Source organism: Ipomoea nil, unplaced genomic scaffold (assembly GCF_001879475.1).
Source record: "Ipomoea nil cultivar Tokyo-kokei standard unplaced genomic scaffold, Asagao_1.1 scaffold1619, whole genome shotgun sequence".
Taxonomy (NCBI): Eukaryota; Viridiplantae; Streptophyta; class Magnoliopsida; order Solanales; family Convolvulaceae; genus Ipomoea; species Ipomoea nil.
The window spans coordinates 714,293-738,685 of NW_017618047.1; the positions used below are offsets into that span (position 1 = coordinate 714,293).

At 36.8% G+C, this 24,393-nt stretch overlaps 5 protein-coding genes across 12 annotated transcripts; 1 reads left to right on the top strand and 4 right to left on the bottom strand.

Moving 5' to 3' along the window:
- Nucleotides 1-3,181: 3,181 nt before the first annotated feature.
- On the bottom strand, nt 3,182-7,965 carry LOC109191322 (RNA-binding protein BRN1-like). Of its 2 annotated transcripts, XM_019341931.1 has the most exons (10): nt 7,591-7,965; nt 7,368-7,450; nt 6,689-6,740; nt 6,337-6,462; nt 6,147-6,226; nt 5,048-5,224; nt 4,731-4,820; nt 4,478-4,616; nt 3,655-3,798; nt 3,182-3,580 (listed from the first exon to the last, which is right to left on the bottom strand). In XM_019341931.1, exons 1-10 carry the CDS (start codon nt 7,763-7,765, stop codon nt 3,453-3,455), a joined length of 1,194 nt encoding a protein of 397 aa, XP_019197476.1. In that variant the 5' UTR covers nt 7,766-7,965; the 3' UTR covers nt 3,182-3,452. The 2 variants fall into 2 exon arrangements, with proteins under 2 accessions (XP_019197476.1, XP_019197475.1); XM_019341930.1 differs by having other exon boundaries at nt 4,478-4,820.
- A 2,184-nt stretch (nt 7,966-10,149) lies between these two features.
- On the bottom strand, nt 10,150-13,494 carry LOC109191286 (mitochondrial substrate carrier family protein ucpB). 3 transcript variants are annotated; one of them, XM_019341877.1, is made up of 9 exons: nt 13,147-13,494; nt 12,948-13,070; nt 12,381-12,442; nt 12,053-12,289; nt 11,815-11,982; nt 11,649-11,698; nt 11,376-11,508; nt 11,138-11,175; nt 10,150-10,701 (listed from the first exon to the last, which is right to left on the bottom strand). In XM_019341877.1, exons 1-9 carry the CDS (start codon nt 13,184-13,186, stop codon nt 10,605-10,607), a joined length of 948 nt encoding a protein of 315 aa, XP_019197422.1. In that variant the 5' UTR covers nt 13,187-13,494; the 3' UTR covers nt 10,150-10,604. The 3 variants fall into 3 exon arrangements, with proteins under 3 accessions (XP_019197422.1, XP_019197423.1, XP_019197424.1); XM_019341878.1 differs by having other exon boundaries at nt 12,948-13,064; nt 13,147-13,493; XM_019341879.1 differs by having other exon boundaries at nt 12,948-13,064; nt 13,165-13,492.
- An 883-nt stretch (nt 13,495-14,377) lies between these two features.
- On the bottom strand, nt 14,378-17,419 carry LOC109191282. 3 transcript variants are annotated; one of them, XR_002055901.1, is made up of 5 exons: nt 16,142-17,316; nt 15,923-16,042; nt 14,768-15,805; nt 14,718-14,728; nt 14,378-14,681 (listed from the first exon to the last, which is right to left on the bottom strand). XR_002055901.1 is itself a non-coding variant. In XM_019341872.1 (4 exons), exons 2-4 carry the CDS (start codon nt 16,883-16,885, stop codon nt 14,876-14,878), a joined length of 1,794 nt encoding a protein of 597 aa, XP_019197417.1. In that variant the 5' UTR covers nt 16,886-16,893; nt 17,331-17,419; the 3' UTR covers nt 14,378-14,875. The 3 variants fall into 3 exon arrangements, 2 of the variants coding, with proteins under 2 accessions (XP_019197417.1, XP_019197416.1); XM_019341872.1 differs by adding an exon at nt 17,331-17,419 and having other exon boundaries at nt 14,378-15,805; nt 16,142-16,893; XM_019341871.1 differs by having other exon boundaries at nt 14,378-15,805.
- A 774-nt stretch (nt 17,420-18,193) lies between these two features.
- On the top strand, nt 18,194-20,409 carry LOC109191288 (zerumbone synthase). Of its 3 annotated transcripts, XM_019341881.1 has the most exons (5): nt 18,194-18,618; nt 18,878-18,946; nt 19,095-19,867; nt 20,164-20,248; nt 20,304-20,409. In XM_019341881.1, exons 1-4 carry the CDS (start codon nt 18,599-18,601, stop codon nt 20,181-20,183), a joined length of 882 nt encoding a protein of 293 aa, XP_019197426.1. In that variant the 5' UTR covers nt 18,194-18,598; the 3' UTR covers nt 20,184-20,248; nt 20,304-20,409. The 3 variants fall into 3 exon arrangements, with proteins under 3 accessions (XP_019197426.1, XP_019197425.1, XP_019197428.1); XM_019341880.1 differs by lacking the exons at nt 20,164-20,248; nt 20,304-20,409 and having other exon boundaries at nt 18,198-18,618; nt 19,098-19,971; XM_019341883.1 differs by lacking the exons at nt 20,164-20,248; nt 20,304-20,409 and having other exon boundaries at nt 18,523-18,618; nt 19,095-20,010.
- Nucleotides 19,889-24,106, bottom strand: LOC109191283 (bifunctional 3-dehydroquinate dehydratase/shikimate dehydrogenase, chloroplastic-like). Its single transcript, XM_019341873.1, has 10 exons — nt 23,812-24,106; nt 22,804-22,918; nt 21,933-22,154; nt 21,516-21,856; nt 21,371-21,434; nt 21,098-21,206; nt 20,889-21,011; nt 20,635-20,783; nt 20,348-20,510; nt 19,889-20,150 (listed from the first exon to the last, which is right to left on the bottom strand). Exons 1-10 carry the CDS (start codon nt 24,009-24,011, stop codon nt 20,107-20,109), a joined length of 1,530 nt encoding a protein of 509 aa, XP_019197418.1. The 5' UTR covers nt 24,012-24,106; the 3' UTR covers nt 19,889-20,106.
- Nucleotides 24,107-24,393: the final 287 nt, after the last annotated feature.

Consider the following 24,393-nt stretch of genomic DNA (forward strand, 5'->3'; position numbering starts at 1 on the left):
TGAGTAGATTTCAGATAAATATTTAAAGAAATTTTACATTTTGTAAAGGTGGAAATAGAAACTATTATTAGACAAATAATTAATGATAGTTAGGATTTTTTGTTCTGAGGGGGATGAACATGAAATTGTAGCGACTATTTAAAGATGAGAAGATATAAATCAAACTAAGAAAATTATGTGTGACATATTTTTGTGGTATAAAAATCATGTTTCACCACTCAACTATGAAACTTATTAAATTTAGTATTTCCTTTTTATTTTAACAATAACACATAATAAGAGAGAATGGATCAAATCTACACTAAGCTTCAATTTTGTTGTAGTCAATTTAATTCGGCAATTACAAATTGGATTGAGAGAGAATAATATTGACTGTCGAGCTTCTCATCTAGCAATCTGACTAAATTTTAAATTATTCTTCAAGAAAATTTAAATTACTTGTTCAAGTCATTAAAATCGAGCAAATCATTTAAATAATATCACAAGTTAAAATAGTTCAAATGAATCTCATACATAAATACGAATTTTAGTATATATTTGAATAAGATCAGTCTAGAGAAATTACTTAAGTCTAACAAAAACTCCTAGTCGAGTCATCAAAATGTAACATTGTCATACTAGTATCAAATCAAAGAGTTTCAAGTACATTTAATATTGTCTAACTCCACAATAATAAGTTTTAAATAATAGTCAATTAAGTTCACCCTTTATAAATTGCTTGATATTGAAGAGTTGACTATGAAACACCTTAGGAATTAAATAGTAATTAGAATTTGGCTTTATTTACTAGTTCAAGCCACTAAAACAATACTAAGTAATTCCTTAATTCAGACTTAGTACAAATTGTTTGAATAACATCACGAGTCAAGATAGTTCAAACGAACTCATAAAATTAAACTTAGTATTCAAATCAAATCGACCAAGATAAAATTACATAATCCTGATTCCTAACAAAACAATTAAGGCTAACAAAAACATGAAGAAATAAAATCAATTCTATTATTAATATTTTCTAATCTAGTCATCAAAATGAAGCATCGTAGTATTAAAGGACCACAATGAAATAATTCAGTTTAGATTGTCCATTAGACTTAAATCAAGGAAGGGAAACTTAATTCCTGGGTTGGTGGCTACTGGCTACTACCACTTGCTTGCTCTTGAAACGTGGTATCAACCTTTTGGACTTTGGATGGGCAATTGGGAATTTTAAAAATGAATTTATTGAGCATAATTGTGCATAGGATCCTAACCAAGGACTTTGGTTAACATGGACACAAAACGACAAAAAAAAAAAAAAAACGAAATTGGATGGTTTAATTCTTAGAATAGAATAATATACATTTCTTTTCAAAAAATATATATACACATTTGATACATACATACATACCTACAAGAAATTAATGCTGGACAAATACAACGACAACATGTGACTTCTCTAGCCTACTCATAGTTAGCTTATTTTGACCTATACTATAAAATTCGGCGCAAACATTTTCTTCATGGCGCTTTACATTGGAAACCGCATGCGGTGTGTTGATTATGAAAACTAACAAATTGGTCCTCAAAATAAAGTATCATATAGTGTTAGTAAAATTTTCCTAAATTCTAACCTAATATATTATGCATGGTTTTTGAAAGACATTAAAGTTTGTTTGGTTCATGAAATGTTAAATTACCTTGGAGAATATTAGATTGTTGGGAATGTTGAGTTTTAAGGAATGTTAGAATTCAGTGTGTGATTAAAACTGAGATATGTAATATAAAACTGTTTGGTTGAAGGGTTGTTCTTTATGTTATTGGTTAATATAAGTTTGTAAAAGAGTAAAGGGTAGAGTTGTAAAAAAAGTAAGATAATCTTACATTACTTAAGGAAACCAAGGGAATTACATTCCCTTCAAAATAAGGAAAAAGCTTATGTGGAGGTTAAATCTTATTACAAGGGAATGTTAAATAACTTCAACCAAACACATGATATCCTATAACTTGCTAAAGACAACCCTTATTATTTTAGATAACTCGAACCAAACACCCCTAAGAGGATTGTTTAACAATCTTGTAAATTTACAAAATACTTGTGGCAAGTTAAGTTGGACCTAGTGAAGGCTTAATTGATTTTAGTATGAATTGCGTACTATTTTGAAATTTAAAAAAAAAAATAGAAATTACCTGATATCTCAATGTCAAAATTTATTTTTCTCGTTATTATTGCATCTCTTATTCTCCAATTCTATGATAGTCCTAAATTAAAAAAAAAAATTATTATTAAGTTATTAGAAATCAATAATTATAAAGAGTTGTACTATTTTATCATACTTAAAAAGAAAAAATAATAATTTTTTTTTTCTATCACCCATTTCAAGCATAATAAAGTGGAAAATGTATGTTGAAGTTTCATGTACAATAATGGTAAACAATGTGCACAGGAAACGTGGGGTCGAGTAGACAGGACAGTTAGAGATTATGAGCCCACCCACAGATACGCGATTTTAACATTGCTGCGATTAAAACGTGGAGCGCTAATGCGCAATCACGTCTAATTTTTAACCGACAGCGCTTTGTGCCGTAGGGGGCACTTCAATGCTCATAGATAAGATGGTTGCCTACTCCCCTCCCCTGCATGCATTATTATTATTATTATTATTTATTAACAACCTAATCTTAATCCTAATCCTAATAATGCAAGTATATCTACCTTGCTTCCTTCTAGAAACACATGCATGATAATACTAAGTCAACGAGAACTTTCAACCGTGAGTAAAATCAATCTTGAATCAAACCAGTCCAACATCACCCTACATCTGTTCACATAATACAACATTAATTAAATTCAAGAATTGTAAAAAAAAAAAAAAAAAAAAAAAAAAAAAACAATAGCCCTGCAGAAACTGAAGGAAACGAATTGTACCCTTTGAGTTGCCCAAATTTCTTGGATCTACTACTCTATAGCTGCTAGCTGCTGCACTCTGAATCATTGAATCATCCAGAAGATTCATAGTCAACTTCCTGAAATGCATATAAATGAGGAGAGAAATCTAGAGCCTAAGATATATAATCATTTGACTATTAAAGGAACTAGTCAAATCACACAATACCCAAGAGATATCTTTATGGAACAGAAACAGAGATGAAAAAATAGGCAAGAAATTTAAAAGTTTTGATTGGGTTGGAGGGGCAAACAAAAGCAGGTTCTCAGGGAAACACAGGTCCATTAAGAGAAGAATCAATAAATTAACCAATGTCTAAATGAAAATTAACATTATATGAATCACAAATTACATTGGTACAAAATAAATCAAGAATTACAAGTTTGTGGGACTTGAATCCCATGAGGGGCTACAAACAGTATCGGGTGGTGTTAAATGTGTCAAATTCCTGAATGGCTCCTAAAAGCCAGTAACTCCCTTGAAGCTGTTGTGTGGTCATCTATGCAAAGAATTCCAGACCTTGAAACATCAATAAGGTTTGCTTTGTTTATTGTCTCTTTTAAGTTGAACCTTCAATTTTTTACCACTTAACTGGCAGCCATTCATTCTGTTTATTGCAGTCTGTGCAGCTTCGGGAGAGTCGTAACTCACAAATCCTGCAGGAAGAGGATGATTAAAGCAGAAAGAGCTGCAATACTCTGAAATTAATATCAAACTGGAGAATCCATACCGAAACATTTGCTAACACCAGTTGCCTTGTCAATGTAAACCTTAGCACTCAACACCCTACCAAATGGTTGAAATGCATTTGCAAGCTCCTGATCACCAAATTCTTGAGGAATATGGTAAATAAATAAATTAGCACCAGGTGGACCTGCCAAGACCAAATATCAAGCATTCATATGGGAAGTTCAAGCAAGAGGAATATCTGAAGAAAGTCAGTGTCATACTATCAAGTACAGAAATAGGTAACTAGTTTTCAATAATATTACAGGCAAAATTAAAATTCTATGGGATGTCTTTGTTTATATTTATCAATGGTGTAAAAGTAAATTAACAGCCCAGAGACCTATAAAGTCAATAATCTAGGTAATATTTTACAGTTTCTTCAATTGTTGACACTAGCATGTTACGGAGCACTATTTTTGAATTCCTGTGGTCTGTGTTATGGACTTATGGTTAGTTAACTTCAACAATTAAGTGTAGCGATATAACAGGAAAGGGTCTTGAAGTAAAATCAGAAAACAGTACAGTGAAGAACTTTCTGAGGTTTCTCAACTATTCAACTGACACCCCATTGAAATACTTAAGAGAGCTACTTCAGTAGCTGTAATGAGAGTTTTCAGTATCATGTTCTGTTTGATTGTTCTGCATTATATTGTTCTTGGTCTTTACTATTCTTGGCTTCTTACATCTTCTGTGCCTTATGAATTTATGATTTAAAACATCATGAACACCTTTATCATGCTGAAGAGCCTGAAGTGCCTATAAAGGGTTTGTGTGCCTAACCAAACATCTGTATCGTAACAGAAAAATGAGAAAATTCTAATAACCTTCAATCTGACCCCCTGATCCTGAGTTGATGCTTGAAGATGCTGCAGATTGGCTGTAGGCAGTACCAGGGTGTTGAGCACCAGGAGAATTACTAAAAGGTCTATTGCTCACAATTCCTCCAGGATATGGCACAGGATACTGAACCCCAGGCACAGAGTAAGCAGATCTTAAATAACTTGTAGGTGACAATGCATAATTTCTTGGAGTCAATCTGGGTGAAAGATCAGAATTGGTTCCACGTACTGGACTTACTTGATTTGTGGGTGGAATCATATTCTGGAAAGTATGTTGGTTCTGCATTGGTGGTAGGCGATACGGCATAATTCCATATGTTCCAGGACTCTGCAAAGCAAACTCAATTGAATGACTATTCAATGGTCAATTATTTTATGACTCTAACAGAATACATCAAGTGAAATGAAAACAAAAGAGAAGAAAAGCAGAAGGATGCAACAATAGATTCACACTGATACAAGTATGAAACATTTTACAAAGTGGAGAGAATGATAATAATGATAAACCCCTCTGGACTAATATGAAAATACCCAGGGCACTGGAAGTGAACCAACCTGATAACCATATCCATTATATGGTGGCATATAACCCATAGGTAAAGCTCCAAATACAGATGGATGCTGTCCAGAGTCAGGTGCATTAGATGCTTGAAATAGAGCTTTTTGAGCCCTCCGAGCTTGCCTTTCCTTTTCTGTATCTGCCCATTTGACTACTAAAGGGACCGTAGAACCCTGATTTAGAGTGATGAGATCAAAATTACTACCAGCATATATAATCCCTCAATAACAAAAACACACATGGCATGATAGTAAACCAATGGAATGAGGTGAATCCATGAACACTAATCATGAATAGATAAACAACAGTAGCACAATCTTAAGGTCATTCCATTTTTGGGGAAAATGTTCAACGCTTTTGGTATTACTGGTAAATCAAATACTGGTGTGCACAGTGAGATCACTACACAAAACTTAACACATACAGTGCAATAACACGTGCTACTGTAATTAAGGGAGGCCATATTCCAAAACTAATGGACGATTTTGAAGGGAGAAGTAAATTATCATCAAACATAAGCAGGAAATATTTTCCAGCATCATTGATCATACTAATTGTCTCCAATTTCAGAATGCAGTGCCAAATAGAAATGGCTTAAAATCCTTGACTGACCCCAGTTTCTGAGTGCAGTGCCACATAGAAATGGCCTAGTAAAGAATCCCCAGATCTTTGGACTCCTCTGGACAGCAAGTGCCAGCATCTAGGCCATTCTGTTGGCCCTGCAACAAAGGGGCAGGTAACATATAAGCCATTCAAATTGACAGACAACATGCTGTCACCAACAATAGAGAACAATTCTTCCCTAAATTGCCTCATAACAATGTAGTTCCTAAATTCACAATGCATATACTTATTTCCTAATACATGAAAACAGCCAGCAACAAGATACATATGATGTCTGTGGAATGATAAAAGCAGATGCCATTTATAAAACTGGTAAGCAATTATCAAAGTCAAAAGATACAATAACAAAATTTTAGTCTTATACAGTTTTTGGAAACAAGGTGTCTCTAAGGAAGCAAAAGAGATCATATTTCTTCATCCTGCAGAATAAAAACCAAAGCGGTAAACACAAACTGGTAAACAAATTCAAACCTCCATCTTATGGTTTCCATTAAGGGCATCTATGGCTGCAACAGCTTCTTCTTTTTGTTCATATTTTAGAAAAGCGCATCCTGCAGTAATCATTACATTTGAAGGGCAATAGGGAAGTGAAAGAAATTTAGTATGCCATAGTAGATGATCTCAAGTATTGAGAAAAGGCACTGCAGGCAACTTGATGTACCTCTACTAGTTTGCTGAGACCCTCTAATAATTTGTAAATCTTTAATGGTTCCATATTGTGAGAATAAGGCCGAGAGTTCAGCTTCAGAAACATTCTTCGGTAGCATACCAACAAAAAGCTTGTGCTCTGTTGTTTAAAAACAGGAAATGATTAATTAAGTTGCAAAATTTGAAGCATAATATGACTGCAATTGAGAAGTCATTAAAAAAAAAAAAAGATTCCAGAACTCGTATTTAAATTTGTAAAAAATAATTATTAAAAAAAAAGGGGAAAAGATCAACACATCACAATTGATAGGAACAATCATAAGAACAGAATATACTTATCACCACAAATTTAAATTATACAACACCTAGCCTTTCCAACTCGCCATCTGCATACTTTACTTGCAATGGACTAGAAGCCTGAATTGAACAGAAAGAAAGGATGCCTTAATTTCAGAACAGAACAAGCACATAAGTCACAGTATGCAAATTAAGTTAAATAATAGATACAATGCTGTGTAAACTTCAGTCTCCTTCATCAAATCCATATATTGATTTCTTAGTTGCAGTCAAATTAAAATCTGAGATGTAATGGATCCAGTTAATCATTCACATTTACTTAGAATAGGAAACATAAGAAGCAATGGTAGCCAAACAACCACCAACAATGCCAAAAATCCTGGATGGCTTCTTCCCCACAAACCAACCACCTAGAATGCCAACTAGCAACTAGGCTTCTACCCTACAAATCAACTTGACCACAACATCTGGATAGTAATGGCCAATTAATATTTCCATCAACTTGTCAAATAATCAATTACAGTTGAGTAATTTCTCTACAAGTTTTCATGTCCCAACATAATCAGCAGTAATTAAAGCCCCCGCAGTTACAATGCTGCATTACCAACGGATGATGAGAAACAGCAATTAATTCAACTAATGAAACATTCATTAAATCTACACATCTAGCTTTCGACCTTCTCCACCCATACTACTAGTTAAGCACAATGCACATCAAAACAAATGGTAAAGTCCGCGAAAACCAACCCCGGGAAGCGTCTTCTTATTGTGGCACGCATCTATAGCCTTCTCGGCTTCTTCTCTCGACGGGCATATCACGAAACAACACCCTGCAAAATCCGGATTACGGTTCCAGAACCAACGAAACGCATTCAGAAGATACAAATCTCAGCAAAAAAAAAGTCAACGAAACGCTCGAATCGCACATTGCGATCCAGAACGTAAAAAATGCAGAAGAGAGAGTCGGAACCTCGAGAAGCTCGCGTCGTCTTGTCTTTGATGATGTTGACTTCATCAACGATAGAAAACTCGGCGAACATTGCGAGGAGCTGCGCTTCCGTCATCTGCTTCGGCACTTGACCGACGAAGAGCTTGACGCTCTCTTCGCCGTGCTTCTGCGGCTGCTGCGTTTGCCCCTCCGCCATTAATGCCGCCGCGACACGTTAACTCACTCTCTCTCTCTCTCTCTCTCTCTAGATTTTGTCACTCTCTTCTTCTCCTGTCGTTGACGGCTGCTTCGTGCCGATCTCGCACCGTGTCCCTCGTTTTCTCTCACTATTCTCTCTTCTTCTGCGTTGAATCTTCCCTCCGGTCGGGCCCTTTTTCGGGTAAATGGGCAAAATTGGATCCTCCGGAATTTATTATTATTGTTGACTTTAAGAATGCCCTTTGTTCAGTATATTATTTACGCCACTGCCACTAGTAGTTGGGTCCTGCTTAACTGTAAAGCCGTATGGATAAGACGGCGGTGACTCATAAAGACCTCTTCATTTTTATTTTTATTTTTAAAGGTTAATTGCCTTTTTGATCCATGAGATAAGTAAAAAGGTTAAATTAGTCTTTAAATACAAGATTTGTCAATATCAACCCCTTAATTATATGCAAAAGTAGTGATTTGAAAATTTTGGTCATAAAATAATTAGTCTATCAGTCAATTTTAACTTATTTAATTAGTATTAGTTGTTTGACTTAATTAAACAACTAATATGAGTGTTGATTCATTAATTATTTGTAATAGTTTATTGTTCCGAAACACTAAAATTCAAAATGTTATTCAATGTAACTTTTTCAATCAATTTTTTTATAAAGTCATTTTGTATGTAATCAGCTATCAACTAACATCTAATTAACTAAATATCTTTCTACAATCAGCTAATAATATCAATTAATCAAATTTATTAATCCAATCAGCTAACAGCTATCAGCTATCTACTATCAGCCAACAATTATTTATCAAACACTCCTTTTATGTGATAATTTTTTATTTTTTATTTTTGGAAAACAAGGGTGAAAGTGTGAGTATCCATACAAAACAAAAATGATGTAGCAATCAACCAAAATGAATTGAAAAAGAAAAAAAAAAAAAAAGATTTCAAGGGTAGAATGGTAGATAAGTGTGAAGAAGGGGACTTAAATGCTAAAGACGCCAGACTGTCCCGCCCAATCCTCCGCCAATCAAAACCACTACCTTTTCCTTCCACTTTCTCCCCAATTTGCATTTCAAATACTTTTCTATATATGCCATTCAATTAAGTCAATGGATGTAAAATATTATTATCTATTTTTAAATATTACTTACTTTTTTTTTTTTAACATCGAAATATTATTTAAATTGTGTTTTTTTTCTTTTCCCATGACATTTGCACATATGGTTCTTAATTGATACTAGTAGTTGTTACACTATTAATTCCTTGATTTTTAATTTCTGACTCCTTTAATCATTTTGATAAGTTTTTTCCGGCCTAGGATATATTCTACACTTGTTGATTTCAAGTCATGTTTAGCTTTAAAAAAAAAGGAAAATTATATATGTACTCCAAGAGAGTAAAACTTCGTCACATGTCTTGATTTTATTGAAGAAAGATGAAAAGAAAGTAATAAAAATTCTGGTTCATATCTTTTTGAATGAATCAAAGGGTGACATGTAAGCATAGAATAGAAAATATAGTGGAATGTGAGAGTACGTGTAATATTACTCAAAAAAATTGGATGGAATGACTAAAAACAATAAAAAGTTTATAACCAATGAATTAATAGTAGATAAAATGAAAAATTGCACTTTTTGTTCATACATTATGGAGTAATTATAGAATTCGTTCTTAAGTGTTAGTCGTGCTCACTTTTAGTCTGTAAGCTATCATTGGATGTTGCACTTTTTGTGTTTCCTTTTTATTCCTAAACATTGCAAATTTCGTCCCTAATGTTTTGTTAGTAAAGGGATAAAAAATACAACGTCAATAATAGCTTAGTGACGAAAAGTGAGCATAATCAACAATTAGGAACAAATTCTACAATTATCATATAAATTAGAGTAATACTAAAAGTACAATTTTTCCTAAATAAAATGATAATCGAGGATTACATGTAGTAATAATATGAAAATACCACAAAAACCAAATGTTCAAAAAGAAAAATCTTAAATCAATTAATATAAATTCATAACTTTTTTAAGATCCATAGTACATCAAATACCTTTTAATTTGTAGCTTCGAGACTCAACATCAAACTATACATTTGTCCATAAAATTTCTCAGAATGTATAACAATCAATATCCTTACTATCAGTATCACCTGCAGAGTTTCACCCTACCTGCCATTAATATTGAAGTTCTAACTATTTTTGACAAATCTTAAATAAAATTGGGTGTCGAGTAATAAATGCAAGGCAACCATCATCCTCAAAGACAATGAATATCATTTGCCCCCTACTTTGACAAGTTTTTTAAAGGAAACAGTACTGCAATAAATAAGTTGTAATAAATTGCAAACCAAACAAACAAAAATTGTTTGTTACATTAAAAAATGACAATTGAGAAAGAATATTACATTTTTATAGCATGGATAAATAGGAATGTTCAAACTTGCCCCAACATATGTGGGTGATATGAATGGGGATACATAAACTCACTAGTCACTACTGTATTAAACTCACAAGAATACAGACTGGGCCCCTAAATGAGGGCAATTCTTTTATTTTCTTATTCAGAGTACATTGGAAGAATGATTAGCTTGGTATAATGGATGGTAGGAACCTAAACCAATACAAATGTTTCCCTACTGCTACAATAATGCCTACAAAACTATATCCATCAAATCATCAACCAAAAATGGAAAACTATTGAGTATGCAACAAATTTCTACTTAAAGAAGAAAGAATTCCTGAGGTGAGTAGGAGCAGTTCTTACAATTGACGACAGTCTTTGAATGTCCATGACCTATCAGCAGATAAAGCTAACAGTGCCAAGAACACGACAGAAAGAAGGCCTAGATTGCCTTCAATCCTGCTAGCTTGCGCAGCTTCTCGCAAATTATGAAGGTAATCATTGTCTGTGGACCCAATCTCGCGAATATTGCAAGGCCACTGCCACCATGGAAATATTTCAACATTCACAATCAAACAAATGATATATGAAAACAGAAACAACGAGGAAGTGATACCCTCTTTGTGTGATATTTGGTGTGTCAAATTGTCAATGGTACCATGTAACATCTAGTCTTATGTGACAGTAATAACAAATTCTATGTTGTCCAGTAACATATTATTTGGTGCACTGTGTGATGTTAACCTTGATGGAACCTACTCTATGTTACTATCACAACAAATTCTGAATTGTTAATGTGGGATTCTATAATTGGTTGTCACTTGGTGGACCATACGATATATATATATATATATATATATATATATATATATATATATATATATATATACACACACATATATATATATTGGTAATTACTAAAACATGAGTACTGGTTGAAATTTAATTAATTAGTAAAAGCATTTGTTAACTCACCCTTTGTAAAGACCACGAGGACCTTCAGTGAGCAGTACCTGGCATCATAATTACACGAGTGTTAGCTACAATCTGAAAAGTTTATGCGCCTTCATCTCAACAAATCAGTAATCTCACCTGCTACCTTGTTCTCCTCCCCCATCCCCCTTTTTTTCTCTATTTATTCAGATTTCATTGCTAAACAAAGTTTTCAAAATCTACTAATCATGGAAATGCAACAAGAAATTAGAGTTATCACCTGGTAACCACAGTGTAGTCCACTTTTGTACATTCCAGCACTATTTGATTCTCGTTGCAGCATAAGACGAGTTTTAACCATGTCCATGGGCGCTGTTATGAGGGTGCTTACAGTGCCTGCTATTGTACTCGAGCTTCATACCATGCAAAACTAGAGTCAGATGAAGAGGGTGAAACGAAAACCATCCTTGCACTGCTAATATGCAAAAGTGAAACATCCAAGTTGTATGTTTTAATGCATATTTGCTGTTATAATAAAAGAAAGTGAACCTACATGAGATGTAGATATAGCCCTTCCTCAAGAGAAGTCCACTTGAGTAACACCTGCATTGGGCAAAAATAGCAAAGGATCTTTACGAGTTTATAAACAAAGAAAACTACAGATATAATATGGGCCTTCAAAAATATTCGAAAGTGGTTAGTGACACTTAGAAGTTTACCCGTTTGGATTCATCATACGTTGCCAATTGAGATGCAGTTAAAGCAGCAGCTCTGGCCATTGCAGGCCCAACCCCTTTCCAAAGAGCCAGTACCCCCTCTCGTGAGGCAATCTTCTGCAGCTCACGAATGGGTCCTCTGTTTGATTTTGTATTCATCTGTAAACGAACCTGGATAAACATAGAAGCAGTGAGAAAAATTCGACCACTATGAAAAGGCTTTTCTTTTAAGCACTATTACCTTTAGAACTTCCACCGGGTTAGTCAGTGCAGTGGCAACAGCACCGGAGAACGCTCCAGATGCAATCTTCATTATGATATTTGAGGACTCAAAAGCCATTTCAGCAACATACTTTGATGGTTCATACAAGCCTAAACGAAGGCCGCCATAAAGAATTGACCTCATCAACGCAGGCGATAGTCCCCGATACAAGGACCCAAGCCCTTCATTTCTTACCACATGAGCAGAAAGCTTTCCCTAATATCATAAACTAAAGCAATAAGCAGCTGCTACCTTATCTTTAAACCCAAAAACAAAAGAAAGGAACAAGAAAACACTTCTTTAATACCATTCCAGTCAAGGGACCTCTCTGGCCAACAAGTTGCATTTGCAATCTGACTTTCAGAACATCTACATCCAAAATAAACTCAATCACACATCCGGAATATATATCTATTGATTATCAAGCCCTTAACATAGTACACTGGTGCTTACAAGCGTATCAAGTTATTTAAGTACTAATTAACAGTTTTAGAGATAAATTCTTGCACGATCACACTTTATTCTGCAACTAAGCATGGCAATATTCTTAATATGATAAGAACTAGTTTTAAGTTATGATATATCTTTGTGTAAGATTCAAAATGCCCTACTTTCATAGTCCCCAACTTACCTTGATCAATCATCATTTCATATGAATAAATAAATAACTTCATATAGGGGCAACACCAGCCAAACATGCACACTTCCATAACATTTTATATGTTTATAACTAAGCATAAAGCACACAAGCTTTATAAATGTAACAACCATCAATCTGAGTTCTCAGTGATCTAAGTCAGGCAGCATTTTACAAATAATTTGGCAGAAAGAAAAGAAATGAGAGAAGTTTAAAAGTAAAAGGCGGAAGATTTACCTAGAGGGTGAGTGATGGCGGTCGCAGCAGCAACCGAAATCCCACTGGTGCCGAAGTGGTACGCAACATCAGAAGCTGAAACGCCCCATTTTTGCCTCTGCTTTACTTCCCTCGATCCTGAATGATATATCAAAGATAAATGCAATCAGAATATACGCACGAGAGGACTTACTTTTTAAATCTCGAGATTCGAGCGAACCAGAAAGCAAGGTTTCACCGGAAGCAGAGTCGCCGCCCATTGTTGATTCTCGTTGCGGCGGTGGTGGTTGTCCGGCGGGTGGGAAGAACTAATTGAACCGTTGAATAAAGCGTGCAAATAACTGATTAGGGACTGCGGTTAACGTGCGCAGGCGGGGGATGGTGAGATCCTCAATCCTCATTGTCTTTAACGACGTCGTAAGCTTCCTTCCCAGTTCCTACCAAAACTTCCACTCAAACATGGCGTCTTAAATTTGTGGCTTGCCATGTGAGAATAATGTTCTTTTTCTCCTTTATTTGACCTTTTTGTTAGTTTTTAATGTAAATTTAATCAAAATTTGATGCCTAATGCATTGTTCGAATAATTATATACTATTATCCTTGTGAAAAATGTGTGTATATATAAACTTATTTTTAAAAAAAAAAAACATTTCCTAACATAATTAAGCCAAAATGTTTATAATTTTCAGCACTCACTACCCAATGATACGTTGACCCTAACCAACAAAAAATCACAATCATATAAACCAGCTAAGGCCTGAACTTGTAGCTATATTATCAACTCAACAATTTAACTAACTTGGTTGAGATTGTCCTCTAATTTAAATACAAAACTAAAATAATAATGCTACTGAATATTAGCCATTGTCTGGTGGCACAAAGTGACTCTCCTAAATGGGAGATCATGAGTTCAATCACCAATGGGACAGTATTGACTCTTTGTGTTTCGCTAGGTTGAGAAAGTAGTTATGAACAAATAAGACTGATGAACCGAACATAAACGAACGGAGAATGATCGTGTACGTTTGTTAAGGTTTTTGAAGTGTTCGTGTTCGTTTGTTAAGGTTTTAAAAAATCCTGTTCGTATTCGTTTGTTAAGCGTTCATTAGTGTTTGTTAACGTCCTCAAACATGTTCACGAACGTGTTCATTAACATTAACGAACATGTTCACGTTCATAAACACGTTCGTGGATGCTTAATAATCAAACATATGAACATGTTCATGATCACAATTCGTTCGTGAATATGAAATAATATATATTCATGAAAAATAACTAAACGAGCTTGTTCACGAACTACAAAGAGAATACAAATTTTATTTGTTAATATTCGTTTACTTTAATAAACGAATATAAACAAACGCTTACCGAACATGAACACAAGTAGTTTACCGAAAACTCTGTTCGCTAACACCCCTATGAAGTAACAGAGTCAGTAATACTCAAAAAAAAAAAAAGAATATTAGCCAATTAATACTAGTAAAAATGGAATATAAAATAGGACAGGATAATAAACAGTCAGGAGCATATTGAGTTACACATAAATGAGAAAAACAGCTGATGCCATACAGTTGTGGATCAACCAGTTATTGTACAATTGATGCCATCTTTTACCACTGCAACTTCTTAGAAATAGAAACATCCCTTGCTGATAATCTCTTTGGGATCAGCAATGATCTGAAATAAAGACCTTTTGGGAACTTCAGGCATTCCTATATCATGCCAACCATTCATTTCCTCCAAGCGTCTGTGTACCTTAGTTGCTACTCCCTAGCAAAGATGTCTGCCTACCCAGATTTTCAGAGTGGGAAAGCATGTGTTGCAGAATGTCAAACTTCTCACATGTTTTAAATAGAGCCAGATTTCATTGAATCAGCATCTTAGCCAGGGAAGTATAAGCATAACTGGGATCTGGCAGGAACATGATACCCAAGAGATGCAATTGAGGTTCAGTAGCGTGATGCAGAAGGACCTGCGTAGGACTGGCGGAGTAATACTGGATTGGATGAATAGTCAGGGTCGTTGTCAGGATATTGGTATCTTTGGCTGAGGTCTGAAGGTGCATAGGTAAGATATGGTGAATGGCGACTCTCCCTCTCCCTCTCGGCAGTCACTCTACCGGGATGGCCTCCTGTCTCCCTTGTGTAGTTTGACTCAGTTATGTAAGACTCTCTTCCCGTCAGAGAATAAGGTTCCAAGGGCTCGGGCAGTCTCATTGGCAAAGAAAGATACCGATTAACAAGTGATGCGGTACTGTCATTGTAGGGATTACAACTGTATGAGGCATGGTCTTGTACCCCAGGATTGATGGTGGAAGTCATTGTAGTGTCAGTTTCTAGAGAAGGCTGTACAGTAGTGGTCATTTCCTGATAACCCTTAAGGCCATAATTTCTGTACTCCTTTTCATTGAGGAAATAAGGATCAGGCAAACCAGCTTCATTCCGTGGCAATGATGAAGCACGACCACTTACAAGAGCAGGGTTCCTCAGAGATTGCTCCAACCCTTCATTAGGTCGATAACGATCCAATAGATGATCAATATCAGCAGTAGAGTCAGTTGGCACAAGCTGTCTCCTTTGTTGAAGACCATAGCTTCTATATTCTTTTTCAGTGAGAAAAAGTGAAGAAGAGGGTGCATCATTACGCGGGGTGATGTGGCGGTTAGTCAAGAGTGACCTCTCATGACTAATTGGTAAAGGTTCAGCACCATTGCTAATAATGTAAGGTTCTCTATACACTTGTTGCTGGAATTCATCACCAGGCAAACTCCCTGCCGATGTGTGGTGAATAACAGACTCTGGCACGGATTCTGGAAGAGAAGATTTGGATGTTGCATGCAACCATGGTGTAGGCCTAAACAACTTCATCAACTGTTTCACCTGTTAGGAATAGAAAATGGCATCTTAGAGGAAAAACACAGGGTAAACTTTCACATAATTTTCAGGGAAAAAACATGCTTTAAGACAGATTTGCTGTAAATAAGCAAGATTTCATACTTGTGCAACTGATAAATCAGTCTTGAATTTGTGCTTCTTCTCATCGTAATTATCCTTGATAGCTTTTTTAAAAACACTTTCCGGCAGGGGAAGGCAATCCTCAATAACTGTGAATCGGACCTGTTTAGTGGCCAATTCATCAACACAAACTTCTGATGGATAGAGGAAAAGACAATGAAGAAGAAATCACTAGATGTTAATAAGAAAAGCGAGGCTGACCTGAGCAGGAAATCCCCCACCAAAGGCTGCCGGTTCAAGTTTCATTCCACCAGTTGATGATGCTTCATATACTCCATACAAGAGCTTGAGATCAAAATCATAGAGGAATAGCTTAAGACCAGGTTTGATTCGCATCACGACATCTTGTTTATTCACAGTAATACCCATTACTCGATAGTGGAAACAATCTGGTTTAGTCTTCCCACTACACATAAAGATCATTCCACCAAGGCCCTCAGTGGAACGTTGGTCTCTTCTCTTCAACTCTCTACGCTTGTCATCTATTTGTCGCTCATATCTGCTACCAGATTGCTTACTTTGATGCTTCTCAGTTCTTTGACTTTGACCACTAACCTTCTTGACATCTTTGATCTCCTCCCTTACATTCTCCTTTCTATCTTTCCCACCATTGTTCACAGTGGACTGCTGGCCCCTTTTCTTCAATTTTTTAAGCTTTTCATCCATATGCCGCTCGTTTTTATTCCCAGCTTGTGTATTAGGTCGTTTCTCAGCTCTTTGACTTTGATCACTGACCTTCTTGTCATCTTTAATCCCCTGCCCTCTATTCTCCTTCCTGTCTTTGACTTGTGAGCTGCTCTCACCTTCTTTGCCTTGAGCAGATTTCTTAGGCAAAGATTCTTTCACAATTTTCTCTTTGACCTTCAAAGACTTGGGGGTTTTCTTGAGTGTGCTTTTTGAAGCAGACTCCCCAAAGCCCTTTCTATTGCCCTTCTTAGAAGCCATGGTCTTCCCTGTTAACACCAGCATTTACAATTCAAAAACAAATTCCATTATCCAAAGCATCAAACCCGTATGCAACTGAACATTCATACCCCAAATATCATTCAGCAAAGCAACAATTACATGTCTGAAAGTAACAGAATTGGCAGTGTAAATTAATTTTCGGTGTTATATAGAAATTCACAATGAATTAAAATAGCTAATGAAATTGTGAGTTTATAACACAAATCGAGAATAGATCAGTTCTCTAAAACATAGAACCTCAAAGAGATTAGGACTGATGATAAACCTCACAGAGTTTACCGTGAAATCCCTAATCAAATACAAACATAATTGTGCAGCAAAAACCTTAAAAAAAAAATTAATAAACTTCAGCGAAATCATAGCTGGCGTGAACATAAGATCTATGTTCAGCGGCATATATGTAAGTATGAACAATTCGATTGACCTTCAATTATCGTGAGAGCAGAAGTCGCTGCTGAGATGCGGGACCTCCTGGGTGATGAACAGGATGAGCGATATGGGAGAAAATATCATGGAAGAGAGAAATAATTCAGGAAAATTAAATGGAAAAATATTATCAGTGTTGGGCTTAGATCCAAAGCCCGGTAGACGATGATGAAGGCCCAAAACAGAGGCCTGCATTTTAAGACTTTGAATAGCCCGACCTTGACTAGGACAATAGTTATACCATGGACCCGGATCCACATTGCAAGGTGGATTCGAATCTCGCAATTTACATACTGATTGTTCACAATTTAGATACATAATTAACAATTTATCTTTTACAAAATTTTGAACATTCAGTATGTAAATCGTGTATTTTGAACACGGATCCATAGAATAATTTGCGTGACTAGGATGTGAAGCACTGAAGCCAACAAGTTGATTGGCGTGTGTATGTAGTAATGTCTTTGTACGAGTTATTCTCGAATAGATTTAATCGAGATATGTCTGAATTAGTCTCATTCTATCAAATGCATATAACATTATTGATAAGTTACATTTTCATACAGAGCGCTTTATTAGCCTTTTTTGTTTTAGCAGATCAACTATAGGCAGTTTAAGTTATTTTTCATTTTATAATCTTTTGTCAGTCAGGTTCACAACTCACAGTACGAAATATATACAATGTACATTCTTAGATAGTTACCATATATTTTCCTCGTCACTCAAATATGGGCCAAGTATACATGATCAAATTTTGACAATTGTAATATGAAAGCTATACTCATTTTAATGAACAATAGGTATTGATTCTCCCATCTAACGAGCTGTTAAGTTATCGTAATTTACTATTCTAGTATCATATTGACTCTCGGAGAGCTAAGAATTATTTTTTTTGGGGACAAGGGATTGATTAGGAACAAGGAATTAGCAATAACAACCATGGAAGAATCCAAACAAGTGCAGCTCTATCTCTCTCCTCTTTTCCTTTTCCCCATATTCCATGTTTTTTATAATTGTATTTACATTCGGGGATCAGATTCATCTTCCAACAACTTATTCGGAAGATTACCCTCAAAATCAATTATTTGAAAGCAAGACTTATGATAAGATTCTGACATCTGACTGACACCTCATCAAGGGCAACAACTCTGTCCTTATTGGCATTCTTCTACTCACTCCACATACTGAGTCAACAGCATAAGAATTCTTGTTTCTTCTTCCTCTTCATCCCTGTTTACCAAACTGTGGCAGACAGCAAGAAACAACATGTTCAAGGTTGTTCCAAGGTTAGTTCATCTTTCCTTAATCTGGGCTAGCAATAGAGTGAAGCAGAGAATTGATATATGAAGATGAATGGTTTCTGCAAACTAGCTGTACATAGATCTGGGATTTCACATGATTCTGTTGATCTAAGACAATACTGCGCTGAGGACTCTGAGGAACATCAATGGAGATTTGTTTGTGTTCTCCATTCTTTTATATTTGTATAATCTTAGTCCCTGTTTCTTGTTCTTGACCTTTTTTTTTTTTTTTTTTTTTTTGCAGAAAGCTCTGCACTTCAAGATCATTCCTTGTTCATTTCTTCAACAGGGAATTCTCTAGCACCTCACAAAGGTGCGTAGATATGATTAAATGATGTGTTTAGTTTATATTTTATACGAAAAATGGTTAAATAAGTTGTAATTGTTGAGTAATTGTCATATGCCTAAGAATAATAAACAAATTTAATAATATTGTTTACATATTTATCTAATTATCGCAGAAGGAAATTGGAAGGCAAGGTAGCATTGATCACGGGAGCGGCGGGAGGTATTGGGAAAGAAACTGCAGCGAAATTCATCGAAAATGGCGCTAAAGTCGTGATTGCGGATATCCAAGAACAACTGGGCGAAGACACCGCCGCGGAACTCGGCGCAAACGCCGCCTTCGTCACCTGCGATGTCTCCGAAGAGCGCGACATCTCCGCCGCCGTGGATTTCGCGGTGTCGAGGCACGGCAAACTCGACATCATGTACAACAACGCGGGCATTGCGTGCCGGACTCCGGCCAGCATCGTCGACCTGGACATGGCGGCGTTCGACCGCGTGATGTCGGTCAACGTCCGCGGCGTGGTGGCCGGCGTCAAGCACGCCGCGCGCGTGATGATCCCGCGCCGCTCCGGGACCATCCTGTGCACGGCCAGCGTGACGGGGGTCATGGGAGGGCTGGCGCAGCACACGTACAGCGTATCCAAGTCTTCGGTGATCGGAATCGTGAAGTCATCCGCCGCCGAGCTCTGCAAGCACGGGATTAGGATCAACTGCATTTCGCCGTTCGCCATTCCGACCGCCTTCGCAATACCGGAAATGAAGGATTACTTCCCCGGCGTCGACGACCGGGGACTCGCCGAGATGCTACACAAGGCAGGGGTGCTGGAAGGGGCCCACTGCGAGCCCGGTGACGTCGCTAACGCCGCCGTTTATTTGGCCTCCGACGACGCCAAGTACGTCAGCGGCCAGAATCTGGTGGTCGACGGTGGCTTTACATCAATGAAAAGTCTGAATCTTTCCCCGCCACTCTCCAATGCTTAGAAATTCATACCAAATATTTGCAGAATTTTGTTACATTCTCTGCTTTATCAACATTAACATTGCAGATGATCTAAAATATAATCCAAATGTTAAAATGTTTATGTGTTAGCATATAATATATACACATAAACGTGCAATACAACTATTCTGAATTAAGATGAAACACAGATTCTTCAATTTGGTATCAGAACCAACCACAATCTGTTAGAACTGTTCTAACACAATCTTTCGCATGAAATCTTCTGGTGCTGCAAAAACCAAGGAGGAGATCAGACAGCTAAAAGGATGGCAAGCAGACAACAAGACAAGTTAACCTTAAGAAACCAGAATGCTGCAAACTGCAAAGGTAGCATATGATAATGAAGAAAGTGTACTCTATTTATGGACAGTCTGATTCGCAGATCGCTTGACAAAAGATATACTAACACGAGTGAAGAAACGGTACCTAGTCCATCAGTGAACAATTTGAACTGTCCGAGTGCCTGCCTGATGAACATCTCGACCCCGCTAACAACTGCAGCTCCAACCTCGGCAGCCTCTTGCAGCAGCCGAGTGTTTCGAGGTGTGTAAACAGCATCGAACACGACGTCGTATGATTTCAAGGCCTCCTAATCAAGGGTAGCACAGAAAGACAAACATTTAAGATGTTATTATCCTGTTCTGGTTGGAAGATCAGAGTAACTGAATTGCTTAAAGTTTCTTGGAAGATTTTAGGGAGTAAGATCGAGAAACCTTGCAAACCGGGGTTTGATCTATCCTTGGCTGCATGCCAATGGCAGAAGAGTTAGCGAGGATCATCCCGGTCTCGGGGCTGAACTCGTTTATGCATTCAAACGGAAAGGCTTCACCCGACACAGCAATGGCAAGAGCCTTTGCTCTCTCTTCAAAAACCAGAAACCAATTAGTAAATACTAAATATAAAGGAGAATCATCTTCATTCTTCTCAATTCTCATCATTTTTGGTTGAAGAATAAGAGGGTTATTACCATAATTCCGGTTGAAAATCACCACCCTCGCTCCTCGACTTTTGGCACCAAAAGCCATTGCTCTTCCAGCCCCACCCGCTCCAACCAGCACAAACAATTTCCCAGCAATGGTGGTTTGTCTCTCTGTTCATTACAAATTCGATACAACATATACCATTTCCTTAAAAAAAAAAACGCATTGATTCAAGTTCAACAACTAACCAACCTACCTCTGAGTGTATCTTCAATAGCAGTTAAACAGGCCTCGCAATCTGTATTATAACCAATGAGCTTCCCATCACTCGGCCTCCGAATGATTGTATTTACAGCACCTATGGACTGATGGTTTGTAAAAACACGTTGCAATTTAAAAAGGGTCAGCACAAATTAACTCCAAAATGCGAAATTTCAGTCACAGGTAGCAAAATTAAAGAACATCCATGTTTGAACAACCTTAAAGGAATCTAGCTGAAAAATAGTAAGCATGTTTTAACTTTTAAGACCTTAGCGAGGGGATCGACTTCATCACAGCACCCTACTGCTGCTTCCTTATGAGGGATTCCGACACTAAAGTCCATAAAAAAACGAGAAAGACCATTAGTTAGCTTATGAAATGAAGGAACATTTAGAGATCTATTGATATTATACCTGAAACCAGCAAAGTCGTTGCTCGAGTAAACTCTGAAGAACTCCTTAATATTATCGACAAGCAATGGGACATAGATTCCATTATACCCTGTATGCCTAAAGGCAGGGTTATGCAGAAGAGGGCCTTTGCTGTGTCCTACAGGATTCGAGACGACCCCAAAAACTCTCGTGTCTGCATTCATATTTTCGAGCTGATATACTTCTTTGATGCTATTCAGACATGGCAAGCCAGGAATGGACTTTCCATTCAAGGATCCACACACAAAGAAAGCACCATATTTTGGACCAAGTAATTGGCTTATAAGACCCCTATCTCCCACAGCCCTTGCAATTAGGGGCACCTGTACATACATTTGGAATCTCAGAAAGTTTTGCCATTAAAAAGATGCAACTTTGTAACCATATATATATATACACCTGACAATGGGTGAGTGTCTGAAAAACCGGGGCTACATCTGTGATATAAGAGACATCAATTACAAGCTTAACGATGTCTGCTCCCGTTGCTTGTAGATTTATGATCAGGTTTCCTAGTTTCTCAGCGGTTGGAGGCCCGCCACCATTCACATAACTCGACACGATTATCTTGGTGTTCAACCGCACACTCATTAACTCCGCCATAACAGCATCAGAAGCCACCTATGAAGTTCAATGCATAACCATAAAGCTTTTAAGCTCAGTTGGGATAATAAGAGTTATATACACTTCAGTACTTTGATGCAGCATTGAGAAAATAGAAAGTTGCCTAATATATATACATATTTTGATACATTATATTCCTTAACTTATGTCAGACTAATCTTAAATCCCAGACCCTCTGTCCGAGAGTTACTGAAGGAGGTAAATTGTCAGTCGCCCAAACAGCTTCCCAGTTAGTCTCTATCATTGACTCTGCACAAAAGAGATCCATTTCACACCTCCGCTAACTTCGAGAGCCTAATCTCCAATCTAGGAAATCTAAGGACAGACTGGGAAGCCCTAACTCCAAGATGTTATTGGTGAGAGTCGAGCCCTATCCTACCCCTAGAGCGACCACTTGAGCTAGCCCAGCTGGGCAAAATTGCCTAATATTTTAAGATCTACCAAATTCTCAAGCATTTCTTTCTTTCTTATCCCATAAATTTCATTCCTGCATCTAAAGGCAAGAAGCTAGCTAGCTAGAAAGCACATAATCTACAAGAATTATAGTGAAGTTAACATCTTTATTACATGCGAGCTGAGCTTCGTACAATTCTGAGTTAGCTGTATATATATATCCATGAAAGTATGAAAGAAAACGGCGACTAACCTCGAGTGCTACTTCGACGAACTCAACGTCCAAGCGAAGAGCGAGTTTGAGAACTTGTAAGCACGTGCTCTTCCAGTCTCCTCCGTTGCCGGAAACCGCCGCCGCCGCATTCGGCCTGAGACAAGAATCCCATATTCCAACATTAATCTAAAGGTACGTACGATGTTGTTGAATCGATGGGTGTTTTCTTTTAATTTCACACTGCACTTCATCGACGGTTTCAGAAACTTGGGCTGTCGGAATATGGGACTAATGGTGGACATGCTTGAATTGTATTGCTAAAAGGCTCAGATTTTCCTAGTCCAAGTTGTTAACGTTAATTAATCCAAATAAACAAACATATATGAAGAATGATTTGCGTACTAAACTAAGATTATACATATTACTGTCTCTGATCTCTTCATATACACTCCTATAGTAGTAATTGGCGCTCGACAGAAGAGCGAACCCACAACCTCTTACGTAGAGAGTAACTTGGTAGCAGTGGACCACAAGATTGTTAGTATATATTATTCTTATTACTATATGCTTTATAATCCTTCAGTAATAGATAGAAAGAATACATATATGTTGTTTGAGCGGGCTTAACTCACTGGTTCAGTGGGCAATATGTGAGAAAAGAGACCACGGTTCAAATGTCAATAACGACAGTGGCAGTGTAAAAATTATGTTCAAAGTGGACAAATCCCTTATGTGTATTTGACATATTAAAATTAAGTCATAAATGAATTACATAATCATAGGAAGAGTAAACTATGCCACTCTTAGGTGCCCACAAGAAACCCTTCACATAACTAAATTTAATACTAAGTACCAACTAAACTGCTCATGTAGGCACGAATTACTTAATCGGATGCCTGAAAAATCAAATCTTTTTGAATAATTAATAACAAGAAGGTAAATTCTTGGATGGAATCTACGGGCATCTCCATGAATGAAGGCAATGAAAGGAGTATAGACACATGAATCTTGAATATTCAATTCCCATGAAAGAAGTGAAGACATTACCTGCAGCAGACAATGGAGGGAAGAGTTCTGGTCCTGAGGATATGTTCAACCTCGGAGATGTGGGAGAAAGACAAGGAATGGATGCAAAGCTCCACAAGATCTGCTCCTTCTTCCTTGGCTACTTTCATGCAGCCTAACATCTCTTCCTGGGTTTCGCATTCCAACGTTGTGTAAACCACCATGTCGCTCTTAAACCCCATAATATAATATAATATAATATAATATAATATAATGCAGATAATGAATGGAGCCCAGACAACAACAATAATCCTCAAATGTTTCCCTTCTTATATTGTTGCTGGATGGGTTATATACGTGTTTAGTTGGGGCTATATATAGGAGAGTTGTGCAGTACATGCAATAATGCTCCTCTTTTCACTTATCACTTATATAAGCTCAGTTACCGTCTTACCGACTGTTATTTTTATACTTCATTCTCAAGGTTAGTTGACCACTGAAGGTTAGTCTCTCATATTCCTTTTTCTTTAGATAAATCCAGTCTTATGACCTTAAATAAAAAATCACAACAGGATAAAACAGTTCAGTTTAAGTTGTTCATAACGAACTGACTCAAACTAAGAA

Bases quoted from the DNA above. Each gene is read 5' to 3' on its own strand.
- LOC109191322 (XM_019341930.1), bottom strand. From the start codon at position 7,765: ATGGCGGAGGGGCAAACGCAGCAGCCGCAGAAGCACGGCGAAGAGAGC. The intron at 6,463-6,688 runs GTGTTGTATAAT...TTTAAACAACAG, and splicing joins TGGCGAGTTGGAAAGGCTAG to AGCACAAGCTTTTTGTTGGT. The intron at 3,581-3,654 runs GTATGGATTCTC...CTCTTCCTGCAG, and splicing joins TGGTGTTAGCAAATGTTTCG to GATTTGTGAGTTACGACTCT.
- LOC109191286 (XM_019341877.1), bottom strand. From the start codon at position 13,186: ATGGGCGGCGACTCTGCTTCCGGTGAAACCTTGCTTTCTG. The intron at 12,443-12,947 runs GTAAATCTTCCG...TTTTGGATGTAG, and splicing joins CGCCATCACTCACCCTCTAG to ATGTTCTGAAAGTCAGATTG. The intron at 12,290-12,380 runs GTATTAAAGAAG...TTATGATATTAG, and splicing joins GAGGTCCCTTGACTGGAATG to GGAAAGCTTTCTGCTCATGT.
- LOC109191282 (XM_019341871.1), bottom strand. From the start codon at position 16,909: ATGCTGGTGTTAACAGGGAAGACCATGGCTTCTAAGAAGGGCAATAGA. The intron at 16,043-16,141 runs GTCAGCCTCGCT...GCCACTAAACAG, and splicing joins GTGGGGGATTTCCTGCTCAG to GTCCGATTCACAGTTATTGA. The intron at 15,806-15,922 runs GTATGAAATCTT...TATTCCTAACAG, and splicing joins CTGATTTATCAGTTGCACAA to GTGAAACAGTTGATGAAGTT.
- LOC109191288 (XM_019341883.1), top strand. From the start codon at position 18,599: ATGTTCAAGGTTGTTCCAAG. The intron at 18,619-18,877 runs GTTAGTTCATCT...TTTTTTTTGCAG, and splicing joins ATGTTCAAGGTTGTTCCAAG to AAAGCTCTGCACTTCAAGAT. The intron at 18,947-19,094 runs GTGCGTAGATAT...TAATTATCGCAG, and splicing joins TTCTCTAGCACCTCACAAAG to AAGGAAATTGGAAGGCAAGG.
- LOC109191283 (XM_019341873.1), bottom strand. From the start codon at position 24,011: ATGGGGTTTAAGAGCGACATGGTGGTTTACACAACGTTGGAATGCGAA. The intron at 21,857-21,932 runs GTGTATATATAT...ATGTATGTACAG, and splicing joins AGACACTCACCCATTGTCAG to GTGCCCCTAATTGCAAGGGC. The intron at 21,207-21,370 runs GTCTTAAAAGTT...ACAAACCATCAG, and splicing joins AAGTCGATCCCCTCGCTAAG to TCCATAGGTGCTGTAAATAC.